Source organism: Anopheles cruzii, chromosome 3 (genome assembly GCF_943734635.1).
Source record: "Anopheles cruzii chromosome 3, idAnoCruzAS_RS32_06, whole genome shotgun sequence".
Classification (NCBI taxonomy): Eukaryota; Metazoa; Arthropoda; class Insecta; order Diptera; family Culicidae; genus Anopheles; species Anopheles cruzii.
In genome coordinates, this window is record NC_069145.1 from 12,527,024 (window position 1) to 12,540,943 (window position 13,920).

A 13,920-nucleotide genomic window follows, 5' to 3' on the forward strand; every position below is an offset into this window, starting at 1 on the left:
TGGATGCTTAGTTTGAAGTGATTAGCATTTGGAATAAATAGCACAGCCGATTGGTTGAATTAGTAAGCGTAGAAGCACTTCCTCGGGAAGAAGTACTTGACGGTCTTGGTGACCGACTTGTTGCTCATGTCCGGGTTCACACCCTTCTGGATTTGCTGCTTGAAGCGCTGAGCGGCCGAGTCGCTGGCATCGCGGCAGTGGACATCAACGTACTTCTGGAACTTGTCCGAGGCCTTGCACTTGGACGCGCAGGTCGGTAGTGGGCGGCTCGAGAAACAGATCTTATCGCCCTCCTCAAAGAACTGCACACGGTGCTGCACTCCGCACTCCTTCTCGGTGAACTCTTGCTTGCCGGCGAAGAACTCACGCGGAGTATCTTCTTCCGAGGATGACGACGATGAAGATGACGAAGAGCTAGAGCTGTCCGATTCATCCGATTCCGACGAAGAAGAATGCCTGGATGCTTGGTGGACACACCAAAGCTCGACTGTGCCTTCTGGATCGCCCACAGCCATCTTATATACCCGATTTTTGCTGATTGCTTATTTTTTCTAGGTTCCATCCTATCTGATCGACGAAGTTTATTGACCGTTCTCTGCTTCGATGCAATACGAACCCTTAGGCTTGTTTACGAAACTGGTTATCAGTCCAGGATGCCGGTTTCTATGGTGCATTTTTAATACCGTTTCCAACGAATGTCGGCTAAATCTTTTATCAATTTGTCGATCAAATTGCTCATTGTTAGCGATCATCATAAGGTTGTGAATTGTATTTCTTCTAAAATTAATCTGTCATTCCATTCGTGCCAAATTTCTTTGGCTATTATTGAATGTTATTCGGAATTCGCTTGGACCTCTACTTCACAAGGCAAAGAACATTACATTTCTTGTGAAGGCAGGGGACGCTTCCTGAACGCTACTCTACTTGAACATTATGATGTCACACTTGTCGGTTATATTGTAATGTTTCCTTTTCTTGTAGCTTGGACACATCAGTACCTTGAACGGGTCCTTTTTCATCGAGCCGGCCGAGAGCGTTTCCAGCAACAACAACAACGTTCTGCACCGCATCCATAGGTTCTCGGCGGACAAGCTTGGTTCGAGCACGGACGCTCGATTGCAGATCGACGGCGTTGGCATCGCGCCGGAAGACTGTGCCGTTCGGACAGAACATGAAATCGGTAAGTACCTTTCGTGTGATTTATTGGCCAGAAAACTGTCGCCAATGAAGCACTTAGTCCAGGGCTTGTAATTGGCCGTCTTCACATTTATCATTTCGCCGTCCTGGATGAGTCCCGTACGTTTCTGAATGAACGCTTCATAACCTAATTCCTTCATGATTGATTCCTGAAACCCTGACCGTAGCGCTTTCGTCGTGCTCATTCACTGTAAATTGCTTACCGTTGCAAAAAGGTGTGGAGAGCTCGAGCCATCCTAGACGCTGGCCTGACTTTACAGTCGATGACGCATTCTGGGGCAATGCACCGAGCCAACGCGAACCTATCTCTTCCGATCTGCTAATCTCATCAGTACGCCTGACCAGTGCTTGCCACCCGGCCACCAGGCTTTTGGCCGTTGTGGCGCAGCTTGACTGATTACGAACATCAGCCGCGTACCCTTCTGGTACCTTTCCAATCTCATTCGGCAGTCGGCCCGGGACCCAGCCGGATGGCTTAGAACTGGTTCATAAATCATGTGCGAGCTGTCAACAAATTAATCCACCAACTCAAAACACGACACGCACTCGGTCGGTCGGTCGCGCAGACACGGCTGGCCATAAATAATCTTCCTTCGCATGCGGTGCATCGCAACGCAAATGTTCTGAGCATCCTAAGCATGCAGAAGTGAAGGGCAACCGGTGCCGCCGGCCACCATCTGATTTTAAGGCAATAATTTTAAGCTTATCGGACGAGCATAAAATCACGACAGGGAACTGCTCGCCAGCAGGATTATGCGCTACGGAGATTGGCCGGTGGCTGGTGACTAATGCAACCCTCGAAGACGCCACGTGTTCGCCCGTCTGGTGGTGTCTTGCACCAATAAATCTTGCAATCCATCGAATCCATCCATTCGATTAGCGACATCGACCGTTGTGTATTGTGTGTGAGTACAATTCCTATTGGCCGCCCGGAATGACGAAACCTCTCGTCTCTCGAGCACGGGCCATGCAGCTGTGCGCCGTCGCAGGGTCTGGCTGGAACCAGTCGTTTTTTGTCGTTTGATGTGCGATGGCGACCGACATTATGCAATTGCAGTGTGACCGCCGTCGGCGGGAGTGATGGCTACGACACATTGCCAATGTCTCGCGCGCCAGGACCCAGACCCCGGAGAGTCCGTTGCTGCCCTCTCACACGCCGCCAGCTTATCGGCGGTGTGAATATGCTTCGAAACCGCGACATCAATATCACGGTTCATCGGCTCGGACTCGCGATCGATTAGCCCGGCCCGGCGAGCGATGTTGTTGGTAACTAGCTGTGGCGTGCGGAGATCACAACATAGCGCTGCCCCGGCTGGATCATTAGTTTGTATCACCTTTACCGATCGATCACCGGGCGCGCGTGCTGACTGGCCGGCGGCGGCCGTCTCTAGAGGAATGCGGCATCTCTGGGGAGGGGGGCGTTGAAGTTGGGAGTTCTCCGGGGTTTTCTTTTTTAAGAAATTCTTTTCCCAAAGGTGCGATCGCGCACTTTTTGGCGTAACTTACTCACGCCCGATGAGTCGGTCCAGCAGCATTCCGGGTTCGCGCGCGCTCGCGCGTGATTTTGATCGCCTGGAATGCAGCGATTTTGTTTACATCTCACCGGGTTTTAGTTTGGCCAGATCGCCGCCACCGAAAATCCACTCTATGATCCACTTCCATGTTTACCAAACATTCAACACCCGTGTGTTCCCGTGTCGTTGGCACTGTCGGCCTGTAAAAACGGTAACGCTCCGACCAACCGGCGGCGAGCATAAGACTCCCGTGCCGCGGTGCCTTTTCTGTGCCCCCGAAGGCGACTCCCGTTGGAATGTTTACCACTGGCCACTGGGAATTAGGCCAACGAAACGGGTGCTGCTGCTCCAGAGTGTCCGAAGTCCTCAAGTCTCCCGGGGGCCCTTCTGGACGCGATCGGTGGCGTAATAATCCCGTTTGTGACCCGACCCTGGCGCTGCTTTTGGCAGTGCCGCGATCGTGACCCTGTCCCTAATGGGTTGCGGACCGATATTGCGCAGAGCGAAGAGTGGCTGCTGTGGCGGCCAGCGCTAAGTGCTCGCGTAACAAAACGCGCCTCTTCACCTCGGGGAACCACGCGGCACGCCATTCAATCCGCAGCGCCAGAAGGGAGCTAGATTGTTTTTTTGGGCGGCGATGATGATGTCAGCCGGGAACGAATTGACTCAATTTCCCATAAATTTGTGCGCACGAATTTATTGCCTGAGAAGCGGACCCTAGCATTGGAGCATTAGGAAATTTATGCTCGACAACATGAACCTTGAACAAACCGCGTGGCCGAAGCAACCGATCCTGGAGTTAATCGGTACCGGACGATGCGAAACCATGTGTTGGGTGTAAAGTTTTACTACTTTTGTGCCCTTCAGCGGAGTTTGGATCGTAAATTATGAGCTCCTTTCCCTTGGGTTGCTTTTAATTTTCATTCCCTTTTTTTTGTAAAATTAATTTCAATTGTTTCATGCCTTTCAATCCACCTCACCGCTTATCAGTGTTACTCTGCTACATTGTGGCGAACGTAGGCAGACGGCAAAACCCACGGCGCGGACCGTGCAAGACAAGCCAAGACTAGACGACGTCGCCGGGGGGCGCAATGGTAGTTATCGTTATTAAACTAGAAACGCCCTCGCCGCTCTTCAGTGGCCGGCAGGCACCGCGTCCATTGAGGAGTCGTTCATTACACGCCACATTGATTATCAGCGACATGATCGAACGTGGCCAATTTATGCTTATTTTTTAATTTCGATCCCCAGCGGGCAGTGCTGGCGCGGCTTGCATCGTGTACGGTCCCTCCCCAGGGCCGTCCCTTCCGATGTTTCCGATACGGCGATGGCGCGATCGACCGCGATAACCGCGGGACGCGCCACCCGAGGGCTCCACCCTCCCTCCTTGTGCGGTTGCCTTTCGACCTGACGCTTCGCATAACGGGATACCCCCTGTGTGTCCTGTGGGCGCTTTTTTTTTCTTTTGGCCGCTGTCCAAAAGATAGCATCGTAAAGGGGTGGCTGATTTTAATGGCGCCCTGCCGGTAGTATTTATCACGTCTCAGACCTCCACTCCGCTCCGGGTCAAGTGGCCCGTCACCGGTTTGACGTGCGCCCGAAATATCGATCCGCGATCCGAGCTGACAGCGCGTGAGATGTATCGATGTGAGAACGTGTTAAAAATTAATTTTTAACATTTTTAGAATTCCCGCTAAGCCTGACGTCGCCCAGGCCGCGTGGCCTGGAAAGAAAAAAAAAACAAATGGACGAAGAATAACGCCTTGTAAGGAATTTCATTCAACCCCGACAGGACCGGGAGAGGCTGAAACATGAAATCTAATTATGTAAATTGGCCGCTAAAAATGTTGACTGACAACACACACACAGCGCACAACCCGGAGCGCGTCCGGGGTTCCGTTTCACCATCGTCTATGGGGCGCCGGTCGGAGGGTGGATTTTCAATGTTCGCGTCTCGGCGCAACAGCCGACGCAGCCTTTTTTTACTATTATTATTATTACACAAATCTTGGCCACTTCCCGAACGCGCGGGCCAACGAGAACTTAGACCCCGGTTCGAAACAGGTTTCGTTGCGAGAAACCCGATGATGGATCGAGCAGTCATCAAATGGTAGGTTTTGGCTGATCGACAGCGGAAGATAGCGATAAACGGCCGGGTAAACGGCCAAACGGGGCCTGTGCAGGGGCGGCCGGGATAAAACGTAAATGCCGCCTATCGAGGCCGATTGCCACCGATTGACACGCGGCGGTCCAAACGCTCCAACATCTCCATCAACGACGGGAAGGCGAAAAGAAGCACGCGTACGACGCTCGCCGAAACGATCGTCTTCCTGTTCGCGCGCCAACTCGCTGGAGAACTCTTTTCGATTAAGGTTTTGGGGTCCTATCCCTGATACGACCCCGTATTCGTTGGCTTCACGTGATCCAACCGACCATCACTCATCCCGTCGGGTGATGTGCTAAACATTTGCTAAATTTGTAGCATCCCACCCTGGAGCTACTTTCACGATGATCACTCGCCATGCGGGGTGGCCAGTTCCCGCTTTTTCCCGCACGAGCAGCACACAACGGCCACACATTTGCGAATGAGATCATCTGAGAGCGCACGGCAGCAGCTTCCTTCTTTCTTCTCGTATGACTTTTTCTTCTTCTTCTGCCCATTACAAAACCCAGCTTCCGCAACGAACGCACGCCAACGCAACCTAAACACACCGAGCAGATGTGTCCGCAACTTTCGGGAGAGAAAAAAAGGCAAGGTTTCCGCGCGGAACCACGAGCGGGACAAATTGGCGAGGGCAAATACAGGGTGAGCAAATTAGTGTGCATTTTTTCATTTGGCTATAAAACAAAAACGGCTGAATTTTTTTTTATGCTCGAACTTTTATTTGAAAGGTTGATTCCTAACATTTATTTATGTAAAACAATTTTGGTAAAATGTTTACCACGATTGGCTTGGCAGTAGCTTATTTGGTCGACCTAGTTTTGAGTACATTTTCGATTGTATGTGGTCCTATTTCCTCAATAACAATTTGAATTTCGGTCTTAAGGTTGTCAATAGCTGCTGGTATGTTTGCAAAACATAAATATTGATTGTGGTTGTCACTGTATGGCACTTAGCGCCGTTCTATTCAAACCAAACGCCGTCCAAGTTCTCAGCGTCAATTTCGCCGAAAACCCAAACATCCAAAATCCGCACCAAACAGTCACTCGTTGTGAGTGCATTGGCTTCTGTTGCACGATGTGTGGGTTTTCCGAACCGCAATACTGCTTATTAACATAGCCACCGAGGTTAAAATGAGCTTCAATGAAATGTGTTTTTGACGAATGATTTGACGTTCTACCACTTTGGAAATATTTTTTCATATTTCCAAATTTTCTGCAACCAAAATTGTATTTTATACATAAATGTTAAGAATCAACCTTTCAAATAAAAGTTCGAGCATAAAAAAATATTCAGCCGTTTTTGTTTTATAGCCAAATGAAAAAATGCACACTAATTTGCTCACCCTGTATTTGTCTTCGTTTCGCTTTCGAACATGCTGCTGCTGCGGGAACTCTGTCCCCCGTGGGACGGGCTCCCTGGCGATGGTCAAGGTCGCGTTTTCGGCAATCAAGATTAATGAACCGCAGTTAGTTCCCCCCGCGAGGGGTCCGAGAGGCACGAAAGCTGCGTGCCGGAGATGACGCATGGATGACGTCTTTTTGGTGGGTGGCGGGTGGCTTGGGGGTCGACGACACCAACGACTCACACACCGATTAGGCCGTGAGAGCCATCTAGCCATTGGCCAACCATAAACTCGCGCCAATAATCCACACGCTCACGAGCGAGGAAAGCCATGTCACGGCTCACTTCCTTGCCGATTGCACAACGCACACACACACACTCAGGTACATTTCGCAAGGTCGTTCGCTGGATGGGTGCGTTTAGTGGCGCAGCACCCTGGTCAGGAAGCATCGGTTTTGCGGTCCTAAGAATCATTCGATTGTTTTTTTACTGTACTTCTTTGACACCGTCAAAGTCGGTACCGTGTTTGGCTTCTCCGGTCAACACTTCAGAGAATCAATACGCGTCGACTTCTGCGGCTGCGAGCAGCAGTCAATGGGAGACAACAGATCATGTAAGTTGCTGTTGTTGACCGCTGCTACCAAGGCAAACACGCACACGACGAGCGGGAAATAAAATCCCCAACGCCGCGTTGACTCACCGGGTGGGGACGGAGTTTGATAAGTATCTGATTGCTTATTGATACAGAACTATCCGTAGTTAAATCAAAATAAATATTGGGCCACATAATTTTAGTATCGCGCACTGCGCCTTTTCAACTAACTTTCAAAGATGTTGGCTGGGCTTTATCAACTCGCGCTTATTCCTTCTATTCGAGAACCTATCGACAGGTTTTATTTTGAGTTAGTTTCAAATACAAATGTTAGAACCTTGGAGTTCTTTTCTGATCTCCATAATAGAACACAAGAATCCATAATTTTTGGTCTCAATAATACTTTCTGCCGTAAGAAGAATGAATTTGGCACTTTACCTCTTAACTTATTTTTCTGTTTTAGGGTCCGAAAACCTTTGCGGACCCTATGCTGGGTCTTATAACCGATTGAATACTTCTTTTACATCTCATTCCTCAAAAGAGGACAGTTCAGTTGAGTTCAAGAGTTCTATCTAAACGACAAATCCCTTTTTCTTTGATGTGTCTCAGTTTTATCTCCCTAAAGGCACTTTCTCCAACATTAATGCCTCATTAATGGAGTTCCACACAAACAATAGCTTACGAATCCGCGCTTATCGAGCAATAAATCACGGCCCGGTAATCCTTACATGAAGCAGACATTTTAATTAATCCCACGCACACCCGTAACTCATTCCTTGCAGCCCCAGACAGGCTGCCGCGCCACGTTGCATCACCTGCGCGTGGTCGTCTGTTTTACGTTCGGTCGTGTGCTCACTGCACACCTTCCGAAACACGGTGGTGGTTGCCCGAGGGTTGCCCGTCCCCGGTCATAAAGCAGATCGTTCGGAGGGCGAACAAATTATGATCACCGCGTGGCACCCAGCCCCAGCTCGGCGTAGGATTATGTAAAGGCGGCTCCCTAAACTCTGCCAGAGTCGGCTCCAAGATGTTGCCGACTGGCAGTGCCTTGTGTCAGCCAGAGTGTCATACAAACAGCGAGTACACCCCGCATAACGGCGGCACAGCACCATCACCTTTGCCAGGGCCAGGTCCAGGTCACTGTCGAAGGGCCAGTGCACCGACGACGCAGGTGACACAGTTTCCACGCCTAGGGGCCAACGCTCGGGCCGACTCTTTGACCCAGTTGTGGCACGTTCGTTCGGAATCGGAAAAATAAATTAGCCATTTAACCTCTTCCGTGAGCGGCCCCGCGGTGGAGCAGCACGGGAGGGGCCAGTGATCGCGCGCGCCCTGTGAACATAAATAACATTCGCTTCCCCACAGAGAGTGTGGCTTCGACTGGGATAGAGTGTAATGGTTTTTCGGCAGGGGAGTTCTATGTTCCAGTTCCGTCCAGTTTTTCATCATCCCACAGTCAAGTCAGGCAACCGGAGAAACCAACCGATTCTGCTCGATGTCAAAAATACGTTACCCGCGCACAACTCACAACTCTCTGGCCAGCGCATAACGTGCAGTATGTTGTTCCCGAATACCTCGTGGTCGTCAGCATCGTGATGACACTCTTCTACCGCGCCATGAGTCAGGTGGCGTGCCGTTCGACGGCGGAACAGGTTGCCGGCTTTGTCGTCATCGTGTCTGCAACCGAACGTTGGCTGTGACCATTGAATGTACTACGTTCGCACAGGAGTGGCACCCCGGCATGCCGCTGTCAAGGATGGCTGAGCGGCCGTTGTTGATCGTAGCTGATTTGCATAAAAATAACTCCCCAAAAAAACAGAACCTGCACGACCCGTTCTCATCCGGACCGGCTCTCGGTGGCGTGCGGATTCAAACTCTTCATTTTTGATAACAAATTTCTTACAACAAAAGGGCCCCTGGCTTGATCTTACCGATCTGCTGTAAGGCAAGCAACAAACACTTTTTAAAATACGTGATTCACAGTGTGTCAAATTCACAGCTAATTATTAGCATAGTTTTCAGCCCGTTTCACTTCCTTTGCCGATCGAGAACAACCCTTCATCAGCACGGCATGCAGCACACAGAACGTTGGCCCAGCTGGTTGGGCTCCAGGGCTGGTGTCGTTTTATAGACGGTTAATCGATTTCCCCATTTACATGCCGGTGGTCGGCCTTGTGGGTAGTGTCGCCGCTCTGACCAGCTCTGACCGACCGACCACATCGCACCGAGTCGCGAAAGACACTTTAACGATCCATAAAACCTATTCCCGGGGCCGGCGTTATCGGGTGCTGGAATGGCAGCTGGAACCCCTCCGCGAAGCATAAGCATATGAGCTGTGAGACCCGCAGACGACAAAACGGCGAATGGCCGAATCTTCACCGTCCAGTCCAGGTCGTAAAAACTTCGGCGATAATTTACGGGCACTATTAAATGATGGTCTATCAAATAATAACGATCGCCAGAAGCGACATTAGCATTTGCAAACGCGCATACTTAACGAAGGGGAAAAAAAATAATAACAAATCGGTCGCTACCATCACGATTTCGATTCCGCTTAAATCAATAACTCTATCCGACGCACGGAATGATTTACGCTCGTTCGGGCCGGCCGAAAAGTAGATCGGATCGAAGCGATTAGGCGAACGCGCAACCGTGTCAAGGAGCATCCCCGCGATTCGTGATCCCCGATCGGTTGCTTGGTTCACCATAGGCCAACCAATCTCACGTAGAACAGGGAAAGATGCCGAAGGAATGTGACCCGTTTTGCTCCCCGTGCCGGTCGTGAGAAGAACAGAAGGTTGTCTGCACCACTCGCCCACCGGTAAAGGTGACGGATTCCATATGCTCCGTAAACACGGTAATGCAATTTCGAGGTACATGCTCTGGGCACCCTGGTGCAGCAGCAACATCGAAAGTCGGCTGTCGTAAACTATTGTACCCGGACACCACCGGCAATGGATTAATTTATTTTGTTCAGATCACTTTTTGCCGTTGTTGTTGTGCGCTGATAGGAAGTACTAATAGTTGGCGGCCCCATTGAGAGCCTTTTTTATGGAACGACGTGTCTTAATCGTGGCATTGCCGGCGCACACACGGCGCATGCCTCGGGCAGGTTTAATTAATTTCAACATCGTTAAAACAATTGTACATCGAAAAAGGGTTTTTCTTCGTCCGTCGTGCTTCGGCCACCGGCCACCCTTTATCTCAAATGAATATCTTCGATGAAGGTGTTTAACAAGCATTCCCTCACACCGTCCGTCCGTGCCCGGGGCTTGGAACGTTGTTGTGGGTGCATTTGTCCAGGCGGACTGAGGCAACACGAATTACTACTTCAAAGAGCAAGCTGCCAGCAGCCCCATAAATACACTACACGGGGCCCCGGCGGGAACCGACATTATCCTTTGGTGGGGACTCTCAACTTCTTGAGATTAATTAAACTGTCGATAAGTTGGCCGCTGCCGGCTAACGAGAGCCCTCGAAGAGTGAACCGGTGGGAAACTCTGGTTCGTGTCTTGACCGGACGTTGAAGTTTTTCGATCTGTTGAACCACGTGTTCGGTGGCCCACGAAGAAATGTGCCAGTTGGAATGCTGAAAGTGCTTTACAGACTTACGTTACACATTCTTCGACAGCCCTAGGGTAGAGTATTTCGATCTTACGAGCCATTCGCAAGGTTTATGATCTGTGGTAATCCAAAAAAAGAAAAGGTTTTTTGTTTTTCCGATATTTTTAAAGAAGTCCCTATTACAATAAAATGATTCAAAGTATTTAAAATACGTTTTCTTTGCCTTTTTGGCGGTCTAACTTCTAAAATCAATAGCAACCAGCAGCAACGGGAAGTATACGATCATTCTCGCACCCCACAGCGGCTCGTCTTTCTCCCGCTCGATCGTCTCGTTTGCGGCCTGTCAAGCCTAATCAGTGTTCGACAAGCACGATAAAGCTCCATCTACTCTATCATTTCAATTACACCCAAAATGGCCATTTAAGTTTACAAGCGTCTGTCAATACCACTTTAAGCCATCATCGGGTCATCCGTTCCTCACCGGCGGCCCGACGGAGTCGTGTGGGGTTCTATGTGGGAAGAAGATCGGCGGATAGCAGCCGAGGTGACCGTTGGCTATGGTCGACCGAGACAATGTTCACAAAATGATCGCCGGCTGTCGATGCATCTTAATTATAACCCTCGCGTGGTTCTTGCTGTCCACGATGGTGTTCACGATGACATGGAAAATCCATTTCCAAGGACACGCTGTCCCGGTGAGCTCGTCGGTCTCGGTCGTGGCGTGGCGTGGCATGGCGTAGGCCAAACGTCTGCAATAGCGCTTCAGCGCGCCCGTCAGTGTGTACTAATCACCTGTACCGGGGATGGGATGTTACTGATCGCACCGACAAACCGCAGGCAGGCAGGCAGCCACATCGCTTTTATCGATCGATCGGCGGGGGAATCTTGTTTCGCTCGCAAACACCGCCGAGGACGGTCGTGAGCAGCGCGCCACCCCGTTGCGATGGGTAAATAGTGAGGTGTGAACATTACGCTGAGCCGCGGGAAGGACGCGTGATGGAAAACGGTGATCGTTTGGAGGGAAAAAAGCAATCGGTGCTTCATTCCACTCGCACCTACTGGCCGTCAGTTCGGTGTGCCTCCGTAAAATCCCGATATCGTCACCGAACATGCAATATGGCTGGAGCCTGGAAGCAATAACCTTTGATGGCGACGTGGGGCTCTGAGCACGACAAGATCCTAGCTCGCTCCTAACCTGTACACTTTCAACGGCTTGCGTGCGCTCCGATCGGAATCGGAAGAGCCCACGGAGGAGACTGTCGGTGGCTGGCCCTACGCACGGTTGGGTTGCATGTGCATCGAAGTGGTTGCATTAATATTTCCGCCAGCATCGAATGCCGGCGTCTATCGCATTATCGCTTCTCGCGTTATCACACGCAGACGTGTCACTACTACGCTACGATCCGTGCTGTGGCGGGCCGAGTGCGTCCCGATAAGAGACGCGCAGCCCGTACCAATTAGCTTAATCGCCAATTAAAACCTAATCAATTTCACAGGACGCCGCGTTTATGCTCCGTAAGTGTGGCCGTCGTGTGGCGTATCACAACGAGCGTGTTAGCAATTAGCGCGATTTATCATACCACCACGATCACGACACTAGCATTATGTTGCCTAAACGGTGCCAAGCCTGTAGACGGTCGGCGAGAAGTGATGGCTTACGTCCGGGTTATGTCACGCAGCCACGATCATGTTGGTTTGGTTGTCCATGTTTTCCACCGTCGAGCTGGAGTATTGGTCCAAAAATATTTAAACTATTTATTGTTGCATTTAACAGTCTTCAGGAATAATCTACGAATTTTTTGTTCGTTTAGCTATACTAAATAAGCCATTTTCGATATTTTTAGGTATTTTTGCGCCCGAAGTTATGCAATCTGCATAACATCTTATGATTTTTTAATGACTAATAATCTGCAAATATCGAACTTCTGATAAAAATCTAATCACTTATGGGTACAGAAAAGGATGTATAATTACATTTTCTTTACCTCATCAATGAGGTCCGGGCGCTAGTGATGGATTTTACACACCTCGCGGGTAAATGGCCGCCCCGAAGATGGCACATTTCGACACCTGCATCTTCATTATTCCTGACACCTTCGGTGGCCCGGAGACTCGTTCAGGGTCCGTTCGCTGCACCCCAGAGCGCCGGTTGTCACTGTGGTGCATATTTATGCAGTGCCGCGACGACAAGTGACTAATGTCCGTGTCCGAGTATGGCCGCGGGACGCGTTTCAACTCGCGATGCTAGCCGCTTACCGCTTGCGCAACGCGAGCGTAAAAATATTCGTGCCCGAAGCGCCTTGGGTGCCGCCACGGCAGACTGTGTGGCGCACAACTCGAAACGAGCCCATGCTGGCGTTGGCCAACCCACCGGAGTCTGATTGACAAGCCGGTTTGGCAAATTGACCGACTGACTGACTGACTGACTGCCGGAGCACTGCGGACCCGGCTCCGGGGCCGGCATGTGCAGGTGTGCGCAAGTGACAAAATCAACACGCACTCATAAATATCTATCAAACGCCCGGTCTCGGGCTCGAAGCCGGGGCTCGAACCGCTTCGAACCCTCTCCAACCCGGACGACGCTGCACTTCCCGCGGTGAAAGGGGCCGTGGGCCCCCTCCGGGACCGGCCCGAACGGCTGACAACAAATTACCTAATAAAATGCAGCAAAAAAACGGCCCGCTGAGGACCTGCATTGGATGCCGAAGAGACAAACACACAAGGCGGACAGGCCGTCAGGTCGAATTTCGCGGCTTTCCGTCCCGCAACATTAGAAATCATTAATTTGATTAGCATAATATTTTAATGCCGAAGAGAGGGCCACACTTCAACCTGCCGGTGCCAGCCGTCCGTGATCGATGTGACAGGGCTTGTGGGTTCGGAAAACAAACAATCCGACTCTTTCGTGCACGGTAAAGGGCCGCTTCTGGGAAGGGCATCTCACTCGGTGGCAGCATAACGGTATGCATCCGGAGGCCGCGCTTATCTGTCGCCCCACGAAACACATTATGCAAGCTCCTCCAAACGGTAGCTTATTTGGTGTGTAATTACTTCATCTCAAAACACTCACCACGACGGCGCATGGTTTATGGTCTTTGCAGCCGCAGGAGCAGCAGCAGGACGGGAGCTGGACGTCAACCGCACGGTGGCAGGCCATCGCGGGAGGCGCAGAAGCAGACGCAGCACGCCGCACTTCACGAACGACGAGTACACGATTGAGGTACTGGTGGCGGTCGATAACAAGATGCAGCGATACCACGGTGGGGCCCTCAAGTCCTACGTCCTGACACTGATGTCCATCGTAAGTATGCGACCCGAATCCCGTCGGCCGAGTGGCTGCGTTTTCGGTTGCGTCCCTTCGTTGCTTAATCTGCTTGCATAGTCAGCGTCGGTTACGTAAGGCGTCGGCGCGAAGGAACCGGCATCTCGGGCGGCCACATCTAACCTTTTACCGGCCCGGCCCGGCAAAAGGTGTCGTGACACTTGCGCCACTGCCGCCGCCCGAAATTGCCTGCCGATGCTTATCGACATCTTGACAAAACGTAATA

The 13,920-nt window shown here is 51.0% G+C and overlaps 1 protein-coding gene across 1 annotated transcript in view; it reads left to right on the plus strand.

The window, feature by feature from the left end:
• LOC128269855 (A disintegrin and metalloproteinase with thrombospondin motifs 9) overlaps positions 1–13,920 on the plus strand; it is a 46,837-nt gene that overhangs the window by 14,324 nt on the left and 18,593 nt on the right. The window contains exons 2-4 of the mRNA XM_053007260.1: positions 166–209; positions 982–1,195; positions 13,474–13,673. Of these exons, the coding sequence (XP_052863220.1) occupies positions 166–209; positions 982–1,195; positions 13,474–13,673 (458 nt within the window). The remainder of the gene's footprint in view (positions 1–165; positions 210–981; positions 1,196–13,473; positions 13,674–13,920) is intronic.